Raw genomic sequence first — 16,233 nt, forward strand, 5'->3', positions numbered from 1 at the left:
TTTGCGCAAAATCATGCCAGTGTAGACGCAGCCACAGTGTTTTAATATCTTGTGCTGCAAAGAGTCACAGACACACATTAATGAGCCACATGTAGTTCATAAGCTGCAGCCTGGATTTCACTAGACTAGAAGTACAAGGCAATGGCCAATATGGGTACCTGAAATTAGGCTCTTGAATCCATATTTAAGAATCTAAATAAAATGCCTTTTCAAAGGTATTGATAAACTCCAAATTCTGAAAGTGCCAATGATCCAGCTGCTCATTGATTTCAGAGGGAGCTGAGTTTGCTCATTACCTTTAAAACATTTCTAGCTAGTTCTTAAATACAGTTTCAGCTGTCCGTCTTGAGTCAGATTTGGCCAGGATGTACAAATTATTCCTTTTTAAAATTGTTTTGGAAATGTGTCATTTTTGGTAAAAGGGCAGGGTTCTAGGTTCTGTGTACCTGATCTGGTGCAAACAAATCTGATGCCCGTTCTTATTTTAGTTTTTTTCAGCACACAAAGCTATGGTACCAATTTGGGTCATTTCTTCTGCTTTAAATATTAGTTGCGAAGGAAAAATGAATCCTCATTTCATGGAAAGATTAACAGAATGAATATATATAAATTGTGCTGCATAAAAAAATTGTAACTTACTGTAATGGTAAAAGAGCATCATATAAATAGTAGCCCAGTGTCTGAGAGTCTGTAACGCCGAAATGCTGGCTGTTCCCTGTGGGGGGTGCTGTTGCCTGAAATGTTGGCTGTTCCCTCTAGGGGGCGCTGTTGCCTGAAATGTTGGCTGTTCCCTCTGGGCGGCCCGTGCTGCATGGGGAGTGCGGGGCCCAAACAGCCGCTTGCTCCCCCGTGGTGGCCCGGCTGAGCAGCGCAGAAGTCATCTGAGTGCCACAGTGAGAGGGGAAGGGAGGCGGGGCGGTGACGTGTGGCGTGAAAGCGGCTCCAGGCCCCACCCTCTGGCTGCGAATGTCACCTCCCCGCCCCCCTTCGCCTCCCGCCATGGCGCTCGGCTGACTTCTGCGCTGCTCAGCCAGGCTGCTGCGTGGGAGCAAGCGGCACAAGCGACCGTTTGGGCTCCGTACCCTGCATGAGGCACGGGGAGTGCGTAGCCTAAACGGCCATTTGGGCTCCATGGTCCCCCAAGTGAGAGGCAGGAGGTGGAGGAGAGCTGAGAGAGAGTGGGGGAGGCAGTAGGAGGAGGAGAGAGAGAGAGAGACAGAGCGAGAGACCGGAGGCTCAGGAGAGAAGATCGACGTGGAGGAGAGACCTGAAAATCCCGTCTTATGACGGGCTAATTGGCTAGTTGCATTAGAAACACATAATGCTACCAATTCTAGTATATAACAGCATGAAGAAATGATTGTACTGTAATTTCCCAGAGAAATGTATAAACAGTAGTATTCTTTCAATGAGCATCAAAGGCCCCCTTCTGTGAGAATGCAACACCATTGGTGTTGAGTATTCTTACCTCTCACAGGATTGAGGCTGATGGGCACTTCTGTGATAATCAGACAAACATCTGATCCTACTCTTTTAGCCTCTTGTTAATTTCTACTGGAGTTGGTGTGAGTTTAGCATTATTATTATGCATTATATGTATTAGAGTACTACCCTTAGATTTCAATGTTCAAAGCTAAGCACCATTCATATGGGTGTGTATTCCTGATCTGTGACTGGGGCTCCTAGATGCTTCTGTAACACAAATAATATTAATTGAATGTTTTCAGCATTGGGGCCTAAAGTAGTAAAGGGTTTTGTTTATGAAATCAAGAAAGGAAGTATACTTACTGGTCACTTACTAATTAGGGATGTTAAAATATGTGCTGAAATTTTCAGCAGTTACACATTTACGTGCAATGGGGAGGGAGGTAAGAGCCAGCTTAAAAGCAAGCTCCCCGCAAATACCAGCTCCTGATTCCCTCTCGCTGCGCTGCTGCCTCTGTATGAGTGGCAGGACAGGGCAGGAGAGCAGGTGGTTCTGTATCAGTGGCAGCAGTGCAGGAGTGGGGGGGCTGCATGTAACCATATGGGTTAATCGATACACCCATGCTCATTGGTTAACCATGTACTTTGGTACACATTCACCTCCCTATTAGTAATAGTCAAAAACTTTTTGATAGAGATAGATTAGGAGTGATTTAGTACAGCTAAGGTTTGAAGAATGCCATTAAACTGCTCTGCTGCATCACTCGCTATATATCATGGTTGGGCAAGAGGTGGCTAGTGGCCTGGATTCAGCCCTCCAAGCCACCGGAGCCAGCCCATGGCCACCTCCCTGGCACCCTTACTACAGAGCAGCCACAGCCACTTTAAACAACAGGCAGCTAATTGCTATGCACTCTGGGCAGAAAAGAGAAAGCTTCGCGCGCTGTCCCCACCTTCTAGCAAAATCCCTCAGCTCCCATTGGCTGGTTTCCAGCTAATAGGAGATGACAAATTTTGCTGAAGGCAAGGATAGTAAATGAAGCCCCTTCTCCCACCCCCATTCCCTCTCTTCCTCCTTTCCTCCCTGTGCTGGAACATAGCCACGTGGAGCAGCACACGGGCAGGGAGGTTCAGGTTCCTGCAGAGCTGCTGACTGAGCCTGCCTCTGGCACCTCACCTTCTTTCCCCTACCAACTAACTGCCCCAGGCTACCACTCAAACCCTCTGTATCCCCTCTCCCAAGCTCCTTCGGGTCATAACTCCCCTCCCAGACCCTGCACCCCTTCCTACACCCCACCCTCAGGCCAGAATCCTTTTATGCACACAATTACCCCTCCGTGACCCTGCACCCTATTCCCCTGCCCCAAATAATAACTCGCTCCTTCATGCAAACTCCCTCTCAGACCCCACACTCCCTTGTGCATCCCAGTTCTCTATCCTAAGCTCCTTTCTATACCCCACCTGCCATTCCACTGAAGTGCAGCCCTTGACGACTTACCAAAATCTTCGAGTGGCCCCCATTAAAAATTATTGCCCATTCCTGCTATATATTCTATTCTATTCAAATTTATTGTGTTTCCCTTTTAGATCTTTATTTGATACACTGGCCAGATGCACAAGTTCCTGGAAAAAGTAATCGTGAAGTCCGAGCTGAAACCTGGAGAGCCATGGAGGAATTATATGAGAAAGGTAGGAGGACTGTGAAAAATCACAGTTTGTAAGAGGGACTGCAACATATTTAAATGTTCAGGAATCCAATAACATTGTGATAGAATAGGATTTTTTAAAGTACCCAACAAAGTTAGGTACACAAATCCCATTGTCTTTCTGTGCAATTTGAGTGCATAACCCATTGGTGCAAGTTTATATATCCCAGCCCTACATAATATTATCAATTTGCCAAATTAAACAAAAAGAGTTTGCTGCTGCTTAAATATCATATTGTGGTCTTGAAGAAGTAAATTCTGTTATCTATGATTTTTTGAGATGATCTATAGAATATAGACAACAGAATATTTTGTGCTGTGCTCCAATTTGTATAAGTTCAGAGCCATGCCATCTAATTTAACTTCCCTTTGAAGTTTTTTTTTTTAAATGTAAGGTGCTGTTTCTCTTTTACATAGAGTTGCAGTAGTTGGTGGATCTTTGTTGACTGTGGTTTAGAAAAGGTCAACTCTAGCAAGCTGTTTGGATGAGGAACAGAAATTAAGTTGTAGGGTTGTTGTTAATTAACTTTGAAAGCATCCCCTTGAAAGGAACTTCAGAGTGGTAGCCATGTTAGTCTCTAAGGGTACGTCTGCACTTGCTGCCTAGTTCGAGCTAGGGATGCAAATGTAGCTGACTGAAATTGCTAATGAAGCAGAGATTTAAATATCCCACGCTTCATTAGTTTAATCTCACCTGCGCGTTATTCTGCTCAACATCTGCTTCAAACCAGGAAGTGCGCTCCAGGATGCGGTAGTTCGAATCAAACCCCTTGGTTCGAACTAATGTTACTCCTCAAAAAATGAACTAGGGATCAAGTGTAGACATACCTTAACTGAAAATGTTTTAAAAACAACGAATGGTCCTGCAGCACCTTGGAGACTAACAAAAAATGTAGCTGTATCATGAGCTGTCATGGTCACAACCCACTTCTTCAGATGAATGGAGTTAAGGGGTCCAGGTTACAAAATAAATAGAGAAAGAGAGAGGATGGGGAGGGAAAAAGAAGAGAAAAAATGGGAATAAAATTGTCAGTGTCCATGCTAAAGGAGGCAGAGAGAGTGAGTTCTGAGTATTCTTATGTACCCAGTCCTTGGTTTTTTATGTCATTAGGATGTGGAATGTAGTAGGTAATCCAGTAAAGGTCTTTGTTTAAACCTACTTGTAAATGAAATTAAGTTCTGAAGCTTCCTTTTCAAGCTGGTTTTTGAAATTGGCTTGTCATAATATGGTAACTTTGAGATCCATTAAGGGACCCATTAAGCTGCAGAACTTAATTTCATTTACAAGTTTGATATCTCCCCAGTGCTGGCCCAATAGGGTTATATCTGTCCCAGTCCCCATCTCTGGCCCCTAGCTGCCCCCTGTGTTTATTCTACAATATAACTCTCTCCTGCCACACCCTTTTCTTTCTATTTTATGAGAAACAGTTGAATTCCAGGCTCATCCCATTATCCTGGCACAACCAAACCTTTACCTTACTTTAAATTAGGATAAGAGGAAGCTGCATACTTCCTAGCTCTTACCATTTAGGAGGAGCTCTTGAACAAATGGACTTACAGAAGGATGGACAGACAGAGACAGATGTACATTTCTAAAATATATAGTGTGACAGGCTCAGGTCAGAGGGTTACAAAAGAGTGTTAGAAGAAAAATATATGAGCCTTAAACTAAGTAGGTCTCTGTTCCCTGAGTAAACTGACTGAGGCTGGCCTAGAAGCAGCAGGAATTTTCCAAAAGCAGTCTGGACAATCAGGCCAGTTAGAACACCTGGAGTTAATTAGGAGCATTCCAGAGCAAAGAGAGTCATGCTCATTAGACCACCTGGGGCCAACTGGCTTAAAAGGGCTCCACTTCTGTTACTTAGGTGTCATGCAGGAAGGAGCCAAAGTGCTGAGAGTGAGAGGAGTTTTGGCGAGAGCTGGGAGCTGCAAGGCAGGAAGAGAGTGTAGGATGAACAGGTGCCAGAGGAAAAATACTGGGAGGGGTCGTTTGGGGAAGTGGCCCAGGGAAGTAGTTGCCAGACAGGGAGTAGAACAAACTCCATCTGTTGCTGCTGTCTTAGGGTCCCTGGGGTGGAACCCGGAGTAGTGGGTGGGCCCAGGTTACCCCCAGTCCTTCCCACACCACTTCAGAGTTTCTCCCTGAATAGGGAGACCGGGACTAGAGAGGGATTTTACCTCCATATTATGGACTAGCCTGTAATGAGTATGACTCAGTATGCTGTGAACCCTGCCTCCAGTAAAAAGAAAAAGAAAGAGGCCGTGTAGTGGGACACAGGGAGACTCTGAGGCTGAACATTATCCTCCAGAAGCACAGGACCCATAGGCACAGCCATGGCTTTGCCACAGTAGTAAGATTATTTGAGAGCTAGTATGTGCTAATGATATTAAAGACTGTATGGTAATATGTATGAACAAAGGCTAACCTCATTGTCTTTGAGTTTTATAAAAAAAAAAAAAATTCAAAACAAAATGTGTTTTGTCCTAGTTTCTGTTAACTACATAGCTTAAGCTACCCGAAGAACCCATTAGCCAGCTCAGTCAGTCAGTGAAATTGCAGAAAAGATAACTAGGTTTATGTGTATGTCAAGGCAATCTTGCTGTTGGACTTGTCCTATGTTAAAACCTTGTTCTCTCTTCTAATTTCTCTCTGAACCCAGCACTGTACTGCACAGGGTCAAATCCAATAGGAATGCGCCTTTTTCTTCTTCATTGTCCCTTGCATGTCTCCTGCATGCACCAAACCTACCCTGTTTATAGATATATTAAAAATAAAATTTTATTTCCATTAGAAAGGAAAACAGTCTCTCTGGTCCATGGAGCGGACTCTAGTGAAGGCATGAGATCTGTATTTCACAGACCTGGGAAAGATGAAATTCCTCTTTCCAGTAATACTTATTTGACACCCTTGGCCCATAAAACTATAGCTATAATTTTTCAACAAAAAAATGGATAATAATCTTTTTGAAAAGTGAAAAATATATACCAAGCTCACTTTACATACAGAACTAAACTACTTGTAAATATCTGTTTTGTATATTCTTTGTCACTATTATAGCACTTCCTTACCAGAGCACCCACTATTGGCAAAGTGGAATGCAACAGCCACTCAGTCTCATTTTCTCAGCCAGGTGTCTTCTGCTCCACCTAGTCTCTAGCATCTTTATGTATAAATTACTTCTGACAGTCATTTATAGTTCTATCACTCCCAGAGCACTCAAAGTCCAGTTCTTCCCCATTCACCTAGCAAATACATGGAAGAGCTGAGAATAGATCTCACATCTCCTGAGCACCAGTCTGGAGCAGGCTTCCTGTTTATTCAAGGGATCACTGGTACTGTATTCCAAAAGAAGAGCACTTCTAAAAAATATATATATACAATTATTCTACAGTTAGGCCTCTGTTTAAAGAGACTTGATTTCCCTGTTCCAACAGCTGATTTCAGCTAGGGTTCTCTTAGTATCTGTCCAGTGATTTGAATTTCTGTGGGTTGGCGTCTTGGCATTCTCAGTTGTGGAATTATTGTCTCTAATTCAGCAGAATGCTGGTTTGGCTGCCTTTAGAGCATACTCAGAGATGTGTTTGTTGAATCAAATATTCTCTTGAGTTTTGGCAACATTTCTATTGGAGGATCTGTTTGGTGGCAGATGGAGATGGTGTATCGAACTACTCTTACTTCTGGTAATGAGTTAGAAGTCTTGTCTACTGCTAACACAGTGACTCTTTGCATGTTTAGCAGTTGTCTGAGAGCAGCCTGACTACTAGCATTGGGACCACCATGCTCCTGATAACACTTCTACAACACACACAAAATTTCTTGTTTCGCCAGCTATACGTGATGTGAGAGCCACAGCCAGGCTGGTGACATAGTAGGTGAGAAGAGTGGCAACACAGAGGCTTGAGATCAGATCCCATGGGTCTCATTGTAATTTTATTGAATACTAGCAGATTTACCCGGTATTGCTCAAGTCCTTAACTGAATAAAGTTTTTTTTTTAAATGTACATGCTTTATGTACATGATTACATTTTTAAAAAATACAGTTATTTTTATGAAGCTAATTTTTATTTTGGATTTCTTAAAAACAAGGATGATTAAAAAAATTCCATTTGTTTTTTAGTCAATTTTTTGAAATGTGAATTCCATCAAGTGTATTTTTTTCCTTCATCCCTACAAACTCCTATCATTCACCTATCATGTTTTAACAAAAAGCATATTCTTGATTTGGTTTCCAATAACATTTTTGTCTGGTTTTTAAACCGTAAGCATTGATTTACCTGTGCCATAAGAGAGCACTACTCCAAATTTCTCCATTTTATTTCTTATCTGTAAAGTTTATTGAGAAGCAATCTTATTCCACGTTCATCCTATTTTTCTGGGTCAACTTGGTTCAGTCTTTTCAACATTTGCTCACTTACGTCAATCTCGAGGATGGTATTTGATTTGGTGATTCTGTCTTTTTTTCTGTTTGGCTTTATTACAGGTTGGACCTTGCTGGTCCAGCACCTTGGGGACCTGACTGGTCCCAAACGAGGGGATTTGCTGAACCAGAGAATGTCCCTCCCCTTGTGGCTGTGCTGCCACCGGCCTAGGGCTCCTGTCCCTTCTGCTGCCTCAGCCCCCCTGGGGCTCTCTGGCTATGGAATTCTGGCCCCAGAAGTAGCAGGGTTGGAACACCACGGCCAGAGCTGCGCATCTGGGGCAGAGCTCTTCAGCTGCCTGGCTCCACAGCTGGGACTGGAGTTCTGAGGATGGGACTGGAGCTCCGTAGCCCAAGCCAGAGTTCCCCAGCCGCTGGAGCCAGAACGCAGCCAGAGGTCCATGGCCAGGGATGAGGCCAGAGCTCCCTGGCTGTTGCTGGGGTCGGAACTCCCTGTCTGGGGCTGGAGGTCCACAGTCACAGCCACGCTAGAGCTCTCTAGCCACTGGGGTCAGGAAGCTCCACTGGGGCCAGAACTCCCTGCCATGCCGTCCGTCCTCCCCCGCTCCCAACACACACACACACACACACACGGCCTCCCAGCTGAGATGCCAGTGCCCCTTACGGTGCTCCTGCCCCACCACCAGACCTCCCTCTTCCTGGACTCTGTGGTCCCGGAAAATCCGTGGTCCATGCTGGACCAGGGAGTCCTGGTTAAGGGAGATACAGCCTGTGGAAACAATCCCATTGCAGGAACATCCTGTTTTTCTGGCACATCCAAACCTTTGTATTGCTTTAAGTTATGACAAGAGGAAGCTGTATACTGAATTTTCTGGTTCTAGCTCTTGCCTTTTAGGAGAGCAGTTCTTGATCAAACCGACAAACTCTCTAAAATATATGGTGGATATAACTTCTACTTAGTTCAGTTTAAGTGTCAAGAGGCTGTTCATTCTTAGAGTGCGTTAGAAATTCCCCAGATAGACATTTTTCCAACACTCCGCTGCTAACACTTGTGAAAGGAGGGGTAGTTCTGTTTTTGCAGTGATACTTGAGAGATGAAGTTGGGAATTTCTTCATTAAAGACGCGTAAGGGGTTCTCCCCAATGGTACATGTGAGAAGGCAATGGAGAGGGGTATCTTATGTAGGATGAGCAAGTTTTCATCAGCTGACCACATTTCTTGAGTGTGCCTATGTACAGGCCGCCCATGATAGCATCAGCAGGACAGTACTTGAAGATGGACATTGTTAAATGCTCAGTAATGTGGTGTTTGCAGCGGGAACAGCATCTGTTCCATTAAACACCTCATTGGTGAGTTTAGTACAATTACTGGAAATTAGTCTTTAATAAACTCCAATATGAACAAGAGTGAAGTGCATTTTTTAAAAAGAGCAGGACCCAGGAATTTTTGTTTTGTTTTGTTTTAATTCTCATGTTATCTCCATACTTTAACTCTAAAACCATCTCATAAACTAGTAGAGATTGTTTAAACCTAGCTGCCCATAGTGGAGATTAGGGTCTCTGTATCCTATCCAACAGTAATGTTTTGCCCAATTAAGGATAGAAATCTTTAACCCTTTCTGGATAACTTGCCTTTTTATTTCTGTGTGATTAGATCAGTGCAGCCAGCATCTTTCCTTCCTATGTCTGTCAGTTTTCCAAAGTAGAACAACAGGCTGAGTAAACATTATGGCTGTTTTGTGTAGTATAGGCAATGCAAAATTCAGTTAGTGAGGATAGTGCATCTCTTTTAATTTAATATCTACATTTTCATTGCTAGAACCTAAAGAACCTTGATCATTCCCATATACTCAACGATTTCTGTCCTAAAAGTGGAGTGATGTCAGTATACAGGCGCACACACATTTGGAGTGTGAATTTAGATCTATATGAAGTGTGTATAAGTGTTCACCTTGCACCTTTAGTCATGAAAAGCAAGTGACTAACTTTGAAGGACAGCACAGGGCCTTTTTCAGATTTAGATTAGCAATGTTCTTTTTTACACAGGCAGATAAAGAATATGGCACTCTTTTTTTAAAAACCAGACCAGTCAAGCATGATCAAACAGATTTTCACATGCCTCCATAGTCTGTGGTTTAGGAGGATGTCAACTGCACCACACCCTGTTGATCAGATAAGACAGCAGGATGATGCTATGCAGGAAAGAAAATATAACAGTCACATTTTTTAAGTTAATGTTTGGAAATTAGCCTTTAATAAACTGCAGTATGAACAAAACCATAGACATTCATTTTCAAAATAAGCAACTGACATATTTGACTTACTGTGGTCTGAATCTAGAATTGTGATATAGTTCAGAGAATTAATCTAAACCAGGGGTCTCCAAACTTTTCTGCCCGAGGGCCGCATTAACTATCAAACAGCAGTTCGGGGGCCGACTACACACTTGAGGTCCAAATAAAAAACAATCAAAACATGGATGTTGTTTTAATTATTTATTTAATATTATTTTATTCAGTTATTATTTAATAACACATTGATACACTACACATGAACACCTGTATTAGTGTGAATGGTGAAATTGTTTCCTGGATGCCAAAATAGCAGACATTTCTGGCTTTAGAAATCACTGTTTGAAATTGGGGGTGGTGCTTGTCCTAGTCCTGCAGGAGGGGCTCCAGAACGGGGAAACTGCTGAGAACTCATTTCCACCTGCGCAATGTGATGAAAATTGTAAGCAACATAATCCTGGCAATATGTTCAGCCTAAGACACTCACACTTGAAGAGATGTGATCGCTCTCCTATCATGCAGGGAATGAGGTGACAATTTGTAACATAGCCCCATGGAACAAGGGGCATGCATTTTAATGGGAAAAGCTGGTTTGAAAGCAGACACGTTATCACTTGGTAAAGGAAGTTGGAAAGCAGTGCCCAACGCTCCCACAGACTGATACCCGGCAGGGCGGTGCTGCTCTGGGTTGTGGATGAGAGAGACCAGACATGGAAGGGAGAGGGATGTTTCTTCAGGGCGCACTGCAGGGACCAGGGCAGCGCGCTAGGCACGGCACAGCGTCACCCAGAGGCTGTGCCACAGCAACCAGACCGCCTCCTGCAATGGGCACCAGCTCCTCAGCCCCGCCCCCGGAGAAGTAGCCCCTCGCTCCTAGCCCCTGAGAAACCACCGTCGGGTTTCCTCCCCTCCGTCCAGCCTCCCGCGATCCTCTGCCGCCGGGTCTGATCCAGAGCCCGCCTTCGAGACCCCCCTTTTTCGCCCGCCCGGCCAAGCGGCACGCGGAGCCGTCCCTGACCTGGGCTACCTGCTGTCCCGTGCGCGCGCTGGGGCCTCGCGCAGCCGCCTGCGAATCCGTTTCTCCCTCTGACACCAATGCTCGGACTCAAGCTCAGGGATAATGTCGCCGGCACGCGGAAGAAGGTGGGGCCAGACAAAAAGGTCTCCACGGGCCGGATGAGAGGGCCTCGCGGGCCGCATCCGGCCCGCGGGCCGTAGTTTGGAGACCCCTGATCTAAACTAACAGAAATATCAGTGCTCTTTTGTCATGTTTTGCAGCAATTGGGTTTTTTTTGTAACATGTTTTATTCTAAATGCAAAAATGAGCCCTCGGCCCTCTCTGTTTAATGGTTTATTGCAATGTCCTGTTTGTGTACACTTTCATGTGAATCACCTGACAAATGTTAAATTATTTTTATTGAGCTCACTTACAGTAAACCTATATTAAGGATTATTCTAATTTATCATTTGCATTACAATAGTATCTAGATGTTCCCTGACAAGATTGGGCTGGAGAGACTGCTGTGGTGTTCTGAAATTCCTCAGCCTAGAGAGCTCACAGAGCAGCTCTGCTGTCCCACAACACCGCACTGTGAGATGCTTACCCACATTGCTTTGCGCTGTCTGTTGACCAGGTGCTAGCAATGTGAGACAGAAAAACTGGTTTGACCAGTTTTCACTTTTGGCTACTTTTACATGTTGACAGCACTTTTGTCACCATACCTTGTCAGTGTAGACATAGCCTGTGATAGAGTGCTAAGTATAAAAGCCAGAGCCAGCAGGCAAAGCAGATTGGAGCTGACTATGCTAGCCTGTGCCTAATTTGTTGGTGGGGCAGGGCAGAAAGCCATTAGCTAAAACCCACAAAGTAGCACAGGAAAGCAAGGGCTTGTGGGAAGGAGGTGCTAATAGTAAGTGGGAGAGAGGGATTGCTCTCCCCTGCAAGGCAATGTGCTAGGTCTACTGTGAGGTGTCGGGACTCAATAATAAATACCCTGAACAGAGTGTTGGACCAGCAAAAGGATCTCTGTGTGTTTTTTTCACTGAGACAGAAGCAGGACCAAAGAGGCTTTGTTACACTGACTCATTGAATCTGAGTGATGAATGTTGGGGGGCCTGGGATTTCACATGAGGAGTGTTGGATGGTCCCTTTCAGAAGCTTCAGAGGGGTATCTGACTTAGTCTGTAACAGGAAAAACTTTAAAAACAACAAATAGTCTAGTGCAGGGGTGGGCAAAAGGGCCTCCATGGGCCGGATCCAGCCCACCAAGCAGGTTGATCTGGCCCGCAGAGGCCCTGCCACTCCCCCACCCCCAGGCCAGTTAAGATCTGGGGGCAGGAGAAGCATACAAAGTTTCCTCTGCCCTTCCAGGAGCATGTAGCACTTTGAAGAGCTGCGTGCTGTGGGCAGGGTGGATGGAGACGTCATGCGCTCCTCCATCCCCAAGCCCTGATTGGCCTGGGGGTGGGAGGAGCGCGCAAAGTTTCCTCTACTCTACCCCTGCCCTGTGAGGAGCGCATGGCACTTCAAAGTGCCACATATTCCTTGCAGGGCAGGAGGAGGCCAATTAGGGCCTGGGGGCGGGGAAAGCACAGAAAGTTTCCTCTGCCCTGCCAGGAGCACATAGCATTTTGAAGTGCTACATGCTCCCGGCAGGTCAGAGGAAACTTTGTGTGCTTCCCCTACCCCCAGATCCTAACTGGCAGGGGAGCGTATGAAGTCTCCCCCCGCCCTGTCAGGAGCACAGGGCACTTCAAAGTGCTACATGCTCCTGGCAGGGCAGAGGAAACTTTCTGCCCTTTCCACTCCCCAAGGCCCTAATTGGCCTGGGGGTGGGGGAGCATGCAAAGCCTCTTCCTGTCCTGCCAGGGGCATGGGTGCTTAGTGGGAAGGGGGTGGCAAAAGGGCTTCCCCACCCCCAGACCAATTATGGTCTGGGGGTGGGGAAGCCTGGAAGTATCCTGGCCCCGCCCCGTCTGTTTTAGGCCTCACCCTCTTCCGGGGCAGCCCGGGGCCACTTAAAAAAGTTTTGAAGTGGTCCCTGGCCAAAAATGTTTGCCCACCCTTGGCCTAGTAGCACCTTAAAGACTAACAAAACATATAGAAGGTATGATAAGCTTTTGGGGGCACTGCCCACTTCATCTGAAGAAGTGGGTTGTGCCCATGAAAGCGCATGATACCATCTACATGTTTTGTTAGACTAGAAGCACCTTAAAGACTATTTTTTTAAATAAGGTGTTCAGTTTGTTTCCGGGATGGGGTAATGTCCACTATGAATAGGAGCAGAGGGAAAGTTGTCTCTGGGGAGAGTTACTTCTCAGATCAGCAATGGGTAACCAACACTAGTGAGGTATCAGAGGGGTAGCCGTGTTAGTCTGAATCTGCAAAAGCGACGAGGAGTCCTGTGGCACCTTATAGACTAACTGAAGTGTAGGAGCATGAGCTTTCGTGGGCAAAGACCCACTTCGTCAGATGCATGTAGTGGAAATTAGTGCTAACAACACTAGTGAGTAAGCTGCATGAATGGCCCTTCTTTATGTTAGTGGGCCACATGACCAGTGGTGGGCAAGCTGCGGTCTGCAGCCCCCTGCCTACCCCCTTTCCCCATGCACCTCTTGTGCGCTGAGGCACTGGAGACCCACACTTCATATTCCTCCCCTGCCCTCCATCCTTTCTGACTGCCATGAATCACCTGATTCGCACTCTGTCTCCGCTCTTCCCTCTCCCTCCTAGAGCTTGAACAGCTTTAAACATCTGATTTACCGTGTTCAAGCTCTGGGAGGGAGGGGGACGAGCAGGGACAAAGCGCACATCAGCAGATTTGTGGCATTACAGAAGTGCTGGGAGGAGTACGAAGTTCAAGGCTCCAGTGCCTCAGTGCATGAGAGGAGCATGGGGAAGGGGAGCACACAGGGAAATCCATGGGCTGCATATGGCTCCCAGGCCACACGTTGCCCACTGGACACTTCCTGCAGACATCCCCTAGAGTTTTGTGTTGTCTGCCACTTTCTGAAAGTACTTCCATTGACCTCAATAGGGCCTTCATATGAGTAATGTACACAGAATTTGAGCCTTCCAGCCTATGCACCCTTCTTTAATAAAAGCGCACTTACTGTAGCTGGTTTCATGTGAAAAGTGAACCATTTGTGATTTTATTCTGTTGCATTAGCCAGAATCAACGTAATGGAATAGGCACCATTGCACACGGAGTTGGACTACTGACCTTTTCTGATAGGCTAAAGTGTACTGGGAACTTGGCATCACAAAAGCAGCATCCAGTTCTGTCACGATTTGTTGCATAAGTACTTTCAAAAACTTTTTGATGAAACTTTGTACAGTCAATGTACCAGAAGGTTTCAAGGGTCTGATAAAACCTCTAGCAGTGTTTAAGAAAGATAAGGCATTCTATTGTACTAAAACAATATTGTGGGGCCAGAATAGCATATTTATAGATTAATGTGGTAAGGCTAACAGTGCCCATCTTACTCTGGAGAGTTTTGATCTTGTAAGAAGTTTTTCTTCAAACCGTTTTCTACTAAATAAAGGAAAACACTCTATCAGCTTTTTAGGCGGTTGGGAAAAGTTTGTTAAGCTTAATGTACTGATGCATTATGTAGCTACTCTGTTAGCTGGGGGAGTACAGGAGGCAGGGTCAGAAATGGGAAGAGCAAGCAGCCCTGGTACAAATTTGGGGGAGGGCTTTGGTGCACCCTGGCCTGCCCCCCCTACACACACACACACACACACACACACACACACACACACACACACACAGTCCCCTACCCTGAGCCCTTCTTCACCCCCCAACTCTGACTCCTGCACACACAACCTGCCCTGAGCCCCTCCTCAGCCCCCAACCCTGCCTCCTGTTCTCCCACACACTTCCTGCTCAAGCGCCTCCTCAACCCCAGTCTCCTGCCCTGAGCCTTTCTGTGATTTCAAATGGGACTTTTAGTGAAGCTAAGGTGGTGCAGGGTGTCCTCGCTGTAAGTCCAAGATACGTTCCAAACAACTTGGACTTATAGTGAAACAACTTAAAGCGGGGAATTTTTTTCCCGTGGCTGACTTCCATTTAAGCAAATTGGGTGGGGAGTGTTTTGCATGACGTACAGCAGGGAATAGGAGAACTTAGTGTGGAACGGATGTATAGCGAGGCGACTTATAGCGGAGACCCCCTGTAACGAGATTAAAAAAGCCCAAATTTTTCCTAGTCTACACAAGTCCTGATCAGGGCCATTCTAGCGCCCCACGCAGTGGGCGCGCAACGCATGAGTGGCTCCGCCCCCGGGCACACGGCACATGCGCGGCCCCGCCCCCAGCGTGCTGTGCACCTTATAGCTGCAATCGGGCATGCAGCACCTGATGGCAACTCTAAGGGGCACCGCGCGGGCCCTGGGTGCACGGTGCCCCTTATAGCTGCCATCAGGCGCCCCCTATAGGTTGGCGCCCTAGGCAGCTGCCCGGCTAGCCCGCCACTCCCCCTTAATACGGCCCTGGTCCTGAGAGTATATCACTGGTCTTAGTGTCATTATTTTCACATAGGAACTTGATTTGCCCACATTTTTACTTAGTTTTTTTCCTTGGTTCTCACGCACAGTAAACTCCCTTTGAAATCAATGGGCATTTTGCTTGAGTAAAGACCACAGAATTTGGCTCCATAGTTTAAAGCCTCTTTCCTTTTAATTCACTGTTTGTAAAGGAGCCCTTTGGAAACATGCAACTGTTTCCTTGACAATACTTGCCGCTCTCCACTGCATGCACACATTGCTATTTTTCTGTAAATGTTGTTCATGAATGCTAGACTGCTGACATTGATTCTGTTTTATAGAGAAAAATGCATGTGTTTATTTTTTAAAATGTAAAGCATTACCATACATTTTTAAATGGGTTACTGTTAGGCATATGAAAGGTTAACCAGTTATCCAATTAACCGATAACCGGCGGGGGCTGGAGTAGCTCCCTATCTGTTGTGGACAAGGGGCTGCTCCAGCCCCACAAGGAGCCTCCTCTGGAGTAGCTCCTGTCTGTAGAGGGCCTGGACATCCTGTAGGCAGGGGCTGCTCCCATGCCCGAAGCAGCCTCTGTTCGTGTGGTGCCTGGGCACCCCACAGGCAAGAGTTACATTGGTGGTGGCTAGGATCCAAGATCCCCCTTTAGTCAGTTAACCAGTTTAATGCTAGGCAAACTTAATGTTTAACTGGTTAATTGATTAATTAGGATTTTATATTCCTAGTTACCATTAAACATGGATACCTAATGATTGAACCCTAGTGATATATAATTATTGAAACATTTATTTGAACTGGGTTTTGGTTTTGGTTTTTAATGTGATCTCAATTCTCAGCTGCATTTACTGAAGGCCTGGTACACACTAGAACTGCACTCAGACATTTGAAAAAGTTGACTTAAGTCCCTGTATAGACAGTGCTAGG

The 16,233-nt window shown here is 45.7% G+C and overlaps 1 protein-coding gene across 1 annotated transcript in view; it reads left to right on the forward strand.

Annotated features, from left to right (window-relative positions):
* The window catches only part of LOC102450245 (putative oxidoreductase ZK1290.5), a 107,193-nt gene that overhangs the window by 65,593 nt on the left and 25,367 nt on the right, over positions 1-16,233 (forward strand). Inside the window, 1 exon segment of the mRNA XM_075936618.1 lies at positions 3,013-3,114. Coding sequence (XP_075792733.1) covers positions 3,013-3,114 — 102 coding nt within the window.

Source organism: Pelodiscus sinensis, chromosome 9 (assembly GCF_049634645.1).
Source record: "Pelodiscus sinensis isolate JC-2024 chromosome 9, ASM4963464v1, whole genome shotgun sequence".
NCBI lineage: Eukaryota > Metazoa > Chordata > Testudines > Trionychidae > Pelodiscus > Pelodiscus sinensis.